General features: G+C 57.8%; 1 protein-coding gene across 1 annotated transcript; it reads left to right on the forward strand.

The window, feature by feature from the left end:
* On the forward strand, positions 1–6362 carry HBEGF (heparin binding EGF like growth factor). The gene is made up of 6 exons (XM_059483682.1): positions 1–99; positions 340–516; positions 2420–2597; positions 4461–4616; positions 4731–4823; positions 5903–6362. Exons 1-5 carry the CDS (start codon positions 57–59, stop codon positions 4801–4803), a joined length of 627 nt encoding a protein of 208 aa, XP_059339665.1. The 5' UTR covers positions 1–56; the 3' UTR covers positions 4804–4823; positions 5903–6362.
* The last annotated feature ends 1699 nt before the right edge of the window (positions 6363–8061 follow it).

Genomic DNA, 8061 nt, shown 5'->3' on the forward strand with positions numbered 1-8061 from the left:
GTGCTGCGGGACCGAGCGGAGCGCGGCGCGGCTGGACGTGTGTGTGCCCGTGGGTCATGGACGGGCGGGCGGTGCTGATCCAGGCGCTGCTGGCGGCAGGTACGGGCTCGCGTGGGGAGTGTCCCGGGCGCGGGCAGCGTGTCCCAGCGCCGTGCTCGGCTGAGGGTCCCGGACATGTGGGGGGATGGTTTTGGGCAACGCGGACATGGCCGGTTCCGGGCACGGGTAACGCGGTCCTGGTCCCGGGTGCGGGCGGGCGGGCGGGAAGACTGGTCTCTGTCCCGCGTGGGGGCCCGGGCAAGGCGGTGTCAGCCCCGCTTCTGACCGCTCTCTCCGCAGTGTGCTCGGCGGCGGCGGGTGGGCTGCGCCGGGACGAACTGCACAACGAGGTGCTGCACAAGGGCGGCGGTGGCGGCGGGGTGCCGGTCCCGGCCACGGCCCCGCTGCTCGGCGGCAGCCCGGAGAAGGAAGGCGGCGGAGCGGCCTCGGGGGACGACTTCAGCGAGCTGCCGAGAGGTAGGGACGGGATAAAGGTCCCAGGGCGGGGCTGGGGTCGCGGAACGGGCTGGGCTGGGGGCAATCAGAGCCGGAGAGGTGGCGAAGGTGCCGGGCTGGGCTCGGCTCAGTCCCGCGAGTGCCCCGGCAGCATCTCCGGTTCCGCTTCGGAGGGACTTGTAGTGGTGGGTGGGAGCAGTCTCAGACACTGGCGGCAGCAGACCCGAGTGGGAGTAGCCCGTGGGGCACCAGCACGGAGCGGTGGCGCTCCTGCCGGGGGCTGTCCGTGCTCCTGAAATCCCCTGCAGGGCGGGTTCCAGGGCGTCCCGGCTCTCAACTGCTTGGCCGGGAGGATCAGAGCCCCTCGTGGCGGGGTTGCCGTGTCCGCGGGCCCGCGCTGCCCTCACGGCCGTGGCCGTGGCGCGGGGACCGCCGTGAGTCACCGCCGCCCACGCGCGGCTGCTCCTCATTCCGCGGCAGGGCTCGTCAGCCGGCAGCCCCGCCACGGGGGCGGTGGGGGCACCGCTGTTCGCTGGGCTCCCGAGCACCCACACCGGGCTCCGTGCCCCGGGCTGGCACCAGAGAGTGTCCCGGGGGCTCTCATGGGGGTTGGACGGGTGCTGAGGGTGTGAATGTACCTGTGCCTCGTACACGCGGCTTGTGGAGGGCAGTACCTGGCACTAGGAGCGTGCTCTGCTCCATACGGCTCACCCTCCCATTTTTCCGTGTTTTTCTTTGCTTTCTGGCTGTGCCAGCAGACTGTGACAAAAAGCTGGCAAAACCGGGCTGAGCCGCTCGCAAAGGGGGGACTCAGCCCTCGGGAAACGCAGCAGTGTGTGTTGGCTGTGGCTGGGAGACAACTCTCAGGGCAGGAGAGGCAGGGGACGGAGCAGCCCCTGCTGTCAGCCTCCTCCGGCGGTTTCTCCAAGCCGCAGCGTTTCCTGGAGTATCGGTTTTCTCCAGGCGCGGCGTGGAGGATGTCGACACGGCTTTGCTAGGTGTGCAACCGGTGTGTGCCAGCACGAGAGGTGCTGGTTCCGTGAGGAAGTGATTGAGTTGTAACTTGGGCAGGTTACAACTTGTCACGTTGGACTCTGCTGTGCTCTCCTTCCCGAGCAGCCCCGGGCTTAATTCACCGGGGTTACTGAGCACCATAGCTCGGGGGGGAACTAAAAAATCCTCCTTGGAGCAGAGTGCTCTCCAACACCTCAGCACCTAAAGAGATCAGTCTGGGAGCTGGTTTATTTTGGTATCTGCACACCTTAAAAGCCATTCCAGTACCGTTGTTAGTGTTGGGCTGTGTCTGGGTGAGGAGATTGGTGGTCTGGTTTCCACCAACCCGACAGGGGTCTGGCATGGCACCAAAAGCCGCTGGTTACTGCACCACAATTAAAACATACCGTTGTAATTCATGGCAATGATGCCCTCACAATCTCCTGGGCTCTGCAAAACCAAAACTTAAGGCAGGCTTGCTCTTTTAATCCTGCCCTGGGGTGAGTAAGGCATCCTTGTGCCCACGGGAAGGAGAGTCCATCAGAGCCATGAATAGGGTCTTAGAAAAGTCTGTGCTTGTCAGGGAAATAAAGGCCAGATAAAGGGGCAATTAGCAATGTTCTGTATTCAGTGGAAACTGGTGCATATAATAGCAGCATTTGAGATGTATAAAAGCTCTGTTCCCCCTGCCCGACTCCCTTCTTTCCTTGAGAATTGTTCTTATGAATTGGAAAGGCCATGATATTTGTGAGGAGCTGAAAAAAAAAAAAAGCCCCTCCACCCGGGGCTCGGGGGCAGGTCCCAGCACAAAGGGCTGTGGGAGCCAGGGCTGAGCAGTGGTGGCAGCCCTGGGATGTGGCTTTGCCTTCCCCTTGCTTGGCACGTGGAGCTGATCTGACTGCTCTTCTCTCCTTCCCAAATTGTTTTCCAGTTGCCTTCCTGTCAAAGCCTCAAGGCCTCGTTACTCCCAAGAAAAAAGGCAACGGCAATAAAAGAAGAAAAGGCAAAGGCCTGGGGAAGAAGAGAGACCCGTGCCTGCGGAAGTACAAGGATTTCTGTATTCACGGCGAGTGCAAGTACATCCGAGAGCTGGGAGCTCCCTCTTGCATGTGAGTTCTGGTGTGTGCTGTGCTGGGGGAGCCTTAGTCATGGTTCTTTCAATTCTCCAGGCCAGGCAGAGGAAAAGCAGAGATATTTTTAGTGCATGTTCCCTACCCATGCAGGGATAACTCTGACTTAGCCTCTTCCTTGTAATTCTTGAGAAGTGTCCACCCCTTCCCTGTCACAGCCTTAGAGCCAGGGTTCCCTGTCAGCACAGTGAGTTCTGACTGAGCTGGGGACTGCAGAATGGTGTGTGGGGCTGGGGTCTGGCAGCTGAGGGCTTCTGCAGGTCTGATTTGGAAAACCTCGTCCTGACCCTGTAAATGCCCCACTCTGAGACCTCTGGGCTCCTGCATCTGTCAGGGCACATCAGTGCAGGTGGGAGGAGCATCTCTGCCATGCCACTGGCAAAGTGGAGTGGAGGCAGCACCTTTGGGGACAGACTGCCAAAGTCATGCCCAAGCTGTCCCTTGGCCTGATGAAAGACAGGGCTGTGTACCCCTCCTTGCCCATCCCCCTGGGGTGCAGAGCAAGCAGGACTAGATGAGGCCAGTGAAGGAGAAAGTATTTGCCTGCTGCTGGGGCACCTGGATACAGCACTGCTGCTGCAGGAAATACCCTGGGGTGCATATTTGATCCCCACTGACGTGGGCAGGACTTGAGCTGGCAGATATGTAAGAGGCTTTGTTCTTCACTATCAATCCTCTGAGCCACCCAGCCTTGAGCCCAGGGAAGATAATAGCTCCTTGGCTTATGGTGCCCACAGGATCTGCAATCTGCAGGGATCAAGCTCCACAGAGCTCCTCTAACTCCCTGGTTCCTCCCTGTTGAAGCTGTCATGAAGTTGGGCCCTTGCATGGGGGACTCGGGACTGCCAATGAGGGGACATCTTTACAGGCTCAGTGTGGGTTGTGACACCCTGGCCTAGGACTGGGACAGCCAGGTGTCCCCTGCCCAGATCCCTGGGGCTGGGAGAGAAACTGGGACACAGACAAGCAGCAGGGATTTGGGGGCTGGCTGTGTCTCTTCAGCATGGTGGTCTGTCCCTGGGTGGCATCTCTCAGAGCCATCAGGGTTTTTAGTAACAGTGGCCAACTGCCCCAGTCTCCTCTGCTGAAGAGGCCTTGGTGTTGCTTGGTGTCACTTGGCTGTGGCTGCTCTTGGTGCTTGGCTGTCACAGACTCTCCTGGAGTGTTGCTTCCTGGGGCACAGGGTGGAATGAGGGTGCTGCTGGGCTGGATCCTGCACCTTTGCCATCTGCCCAGCCTTGCTGCTGTGCCTGGGAGGTGATGCTGCATGTGGCATTGTGAGCCCAGGAGCTGGGCTGAGTCCGGCTTGGAGATCAGCCTGAGGGTCAGTGGTGCTGGATATAGAGGGATATATTTATCTGATTGCATCAGTGCAATGTGGCTCAGGGAGGGCTGGAAGCCTCCCAGCCTGTGTGGAGCGTTATTTCTGTTACATGAGCAACCTCCCAAGTCTCCAGGGATGGGACACCTCTGAGCTGGCAGGGTGTGCAGGGACATCCTGCTCCATGGGAAATGCTGGCCCAGCTGCCTCACTGCTCCCTTCCCACTCCTAGAGGTGCTCTGGGCAACCTGCCTGGGGGTGACTGGAAAGAGCACAAACCCCAGTGCCTTCTGCTGAGAGAGACCTCAACCCTTCTAGGAAACTTCACTAAGTGCAGGAGAAGCTTAATTTACCAGGCCAATAGAAATGATGGTGACCTCCCAGCTCAGGGGTGTGGGGGAACAGGCAGGGTGCTGGTTGAGGCTGAGCACAGAGGCATTGCCTTCCTGTGGGGTGTGGGGCACACAAAGACCTCCTGTCCTTGCTCACCACTGACCTTTATGAGTTTCCTTCTTGCCCAGATGCCAGCCAGGCTATCATGGGGAGCGCTGCCACGGCCTCCTCTTGCCGGTGGAGCACCCGCCCAGCGCGTACGACCACACCACAGCCCTGGCCGTGGTTGCTGTTGTCCTGTCCTCCCTGTGTCTCGTCATCATTGCAGCCCTGCTGATGCTCAGGTGAGGGGGATAGCACTGAGCTCCCAGATCTGTGTCCCTGGGAAGATCATGTGCAAGAGGAGGGTGACAGGGGTTTTCTCCATGCCCTGAGCATCTCTTTGCTTGGCTTCGCAGGTGTCACAAGAGGGGTGGCTACGATGTAGAAAACGAAGAGAAAATCAAGCTGGGCATCACTGTGAATCACTGAGGATGCCAGGTGCTGGCAAGGTGAGCCCCTGGCTGGGCATGGGGCAGCTGTGGGGCTGGTGGGTATGTGGAGGCTCTGCTGTTTCTGCTGTGGGACTGCTGTGTGGATTCTGTGCCAGAGCTAGGCAGGAGCTGAAGGCAGCCTGAGTCTGGAGAAGCAGCTGGCTGAGAGTCTGGGCTGCCCTGTGGAGCTCCAGTCTTCTTTTCTCCCCTTCCTGCTGAAATCCTGTCCCCTGGCACCCCTGTCATTCCTATGTCCTTCTTTCTAACCCCAAGTCCCTGCTCTGTGCTGGTGTTGCATGCTTTGGAGATGTTTGGTAGTAGGGAAGCTGCTTCTGTTTTGTTTAGCTTTTTCCCCCCGCTCATTCTGCTCTCTCTCTGACCCTCTGAGTCACTTCCCCTCCTTAGATATTGCCTCTATTTATATACATGTGTAAAAAAAACCCTTTCCTTTTCATTCCCACTCTGCTTATTACTTGCACCAAAGCAATGCCTATCAGCTTGGCATAGGGGAATCTTGCTGCCAGCCCATGCCATGTTCTTCTGGCTGGGCTGGGATGTGTGCTCTGCCCCAGGGGTGGCTCTGGGGCTGGGTGCTGAAAATCTGTCAAACTTCCTCTGATCTGACCTAAACCCTGACGTTAGATGTAGTCATACATATTACAGCTACTTCTCTTCTTAAAAAAAAAAAAAAAAAAAGAAAGGAAAAAAAAAGAAAAGTCATTGTTCTTTGTGAGGATGAAGTAATGCCTTTGGAGAATTTCTGTCATGCTCATCACAGTGTTGGGGGTGGGAATTTGGGCTGTTCATAGAAGTTGAATTTTCAGGAAAGAGACTTGGCACAAGGCTTTCCTCACTGTCTCCTTTACCCTGGGGGTTACTGGGGTGGACGTGTCCTGTGGAAAAAGTGCTGTGATCCCCGGAAGGGGGGAGCATGGTGGGGTACCTTGGCTCCCATCCTCCCGGGTCCAGCCCCGAGGGTGGCGAGTGGGGCTTGGGTGGGCTGGGTGCGTCGGCACCTCCATCGCAGCTCACAGGGAGCGCTCTGTGGCAGCGCAGCCCAGGATCGCGGTGTGAGCCCTCCCTCCTCTCTCTCTCAGGAGCCGGCACTAACGCACTTCTACCTCCTGGAAGAGGCGAGACCGCGGCGGCACGGGGCTGCGGCACGCTGGGGGCTCGCCGGAGCACCGGGACGGCAGCGGCGGGGCTGCTCGGGCAGCGGCGGCACTGCGGCGGCTCCGCGGCCACCTCCGGGACGGTGCTGACCGGGGGTACGGGGACTCTCCGTCCGCTGCAGTACGTGCCGAGGAACAAGCTGTGAAAGGGAGGAGACCGAGCTCGGGGCTTCCTTCGCCGCAGAAAGGGGGGGAGGGTAACAGCTATTTAACAAGATATTTTTCATTTTAAATTATATATTTATTTTAGATAAACTGTACATAGTATTTATATTTATTGTAGGTCTGGCCCTGCATGCTTCGTGTATGTAAAGGTGACAGGGTCAGACCTCCCTTATTTTTTAAGTGCAATGTAATATTCTAATAAATAACACTTTGTAACAAATGCTTGGGTCGTTAATTTAAACATGGAGGTGGAAAGGAGTCAGAATTCTGAAGGCTGTGTTCAGCACCAATTCCATGCTGGTGGTGGGCTATTGCCAACAGCAGCAGAGATCCTGAGTGTGTGGTCAGAACTGCTGGATCAGCTTGTGCCAGCCTTGGGGAGCAGTGTGGTGTAAGGGGCTGGAGGCAGGATCCATCTCAGCTTGGCCCCATGTGGATTATTTCAGAGCTTTTCTTCATCTTTGCCAGCTGGTGCTTGGGGAGGGGTGTGATGTTTGTGGGTCTGCTCACCAAGCAGAGCTGCCTCCAGTATGAATAAAGCCACTCTGGCCACTGATCTGTTCAAATGGGAATGGTACCTGGTTTTAAGGCAGCATTTGTCATTTAGACGCTGGCACAGGTTGCCCAGATGTGGCTGCCCCATACCTGTGGGTGTTCAAGGCCAGGCTGAATGTGGCTTTGAGCAGCCTGGTCCACTGGAAGGTGGGCTGGATTATCCTAAAGGTCCCTTCTAACCAAATCATGTTATGATGGTACTATGATATGGCAAAACTAAAAAATCCAGAGGTGGGATCACGCCCCTTTTCAAATGAATCCCGGCTGTTCTTGGGGGGATTGGAGATTCCTGGAGCAAAAATCACTTCATACAGTGATCAGGAACGATTCCTTACTTTGCAGCAAAAATAACCTCCAAACCAGTTCTTTCCTCTTCCCTGGGGGGAAGTGAGAGCAGGGTAGTTGCTGGCTCTGCTAGAGAGCCATGAGGCAAAGAGAAACCAACAGGATCCTGGGCTGCATCCAAAGGAGCGTGGCCAACAAGTCAAAGGTGATTTCTCCCCTTTATCATGTACAATTCTGGTGTCTCCAACATAAGAACACTATGGAACTGCTGGAGCAAGTCCAAAGGAAGCCACAAAGTTGGTAAGAGGATTGGAGGATCTTCCCTATGGAGACAGACTGAGAGAGCTGGGGCTGCTCTGGTGGAGAAGAAAAAGTTGAGTAGAGAACTCATTGCAACCTTCCAGTGTCTGAGGGGGCCACCAAGGAAGCCAGAGAGGGACTCCTCACCAGGAACTGTAGTGATGGGAGAAGAAGTAATAGGCACAAATTGAAATAAGGTAATTTTAGGTTAGATATATGGAGGAAATTCTTTATTGTGAGGGATGGCAACAGGTTGCCCAGAGAAGCTGTGGCTGCCCCATCCCTGGGACTGTCCAAGGCAGGGTTGGGTGGCACTTGGAGCAACCTGGGATAGTGGAAGGTGTCCCTGCCCGGGGTAGGGGGGACTTGGGAGGAGATGATCTCTAAGGTCCTTTCCAGCTCCTTAGGCAGGGATGGTTCTCCCCCTCTGGCTGCTCCAGGCCTTCTCCAACCCCCGGGCCGGGCACACCTACGCGGGGCCGGCCCGACGAGCTGGTCTCGGGCCCACAGCCCCACCGGTGCAGGCGGCCCCGGAGGGCACCGCAGGGCGGAGCGAGGAGCCCTCACGGGAGCCCCCAGCCCGGCTGGTGCCGGTGCCACAGCAGTCCCCAGCCCGCTCGGGGCCGGCGCTGGTCCCACAGCAGCCCCAGCCCGGCCGGTGCCGGGGCCGGTCCCACAGTAGCCCCAGCCCGGCCGGTGCCGGTCCCGGTGCCAGCCCCGGTTCCACAGCGCGTCCCGCCCGCGGGTGGAGCCCTGACTGCCCCCGCCCCTCCGCTCAT

This window comes from Ammospiza nelsoni, chromosome 16 (assembly GCF_027579445.1).
Source record: "Ammospiza nelsoni isolate bAmmNel1 chromosome 16, bAmmNel1.pri, whole genome shotgun sequence".
Lineage (NCBI taxonomy): Eukaryota > Metazoa > Chordata > Aves > Passeriformes > Passerellidae > Ammospiza > Ammospiza nelsoni.

What these genes read in the sequence shown, in the direction of transcription:
- HBEGF (XM_059483682.1), top strand. Translation starts at nt 57, where the DNA reads ATGGACGGGCGGGCGGTGCTGATCCAGGCGCTGCTGGCGGCAG. An exon ending in CTGGGAGCTCCCTCTTGCAT is followed by an intron (nt 2,598 to 4,460) that starts GTGAGTTCTGGT and finishes CTTCTTGCCCAG; the next exon opens with ATGCCAGCCAGGCTATCATG. An exon ending in GCAGCCCTGCTGATGCTCAG is followed by an intron (nt 4,617 to 4,730) that starts GTGAGGGGGATA and finishes TTGGCTTCGCAG; the next exon opens with GTGTCACAAGAGGGGTGGCT.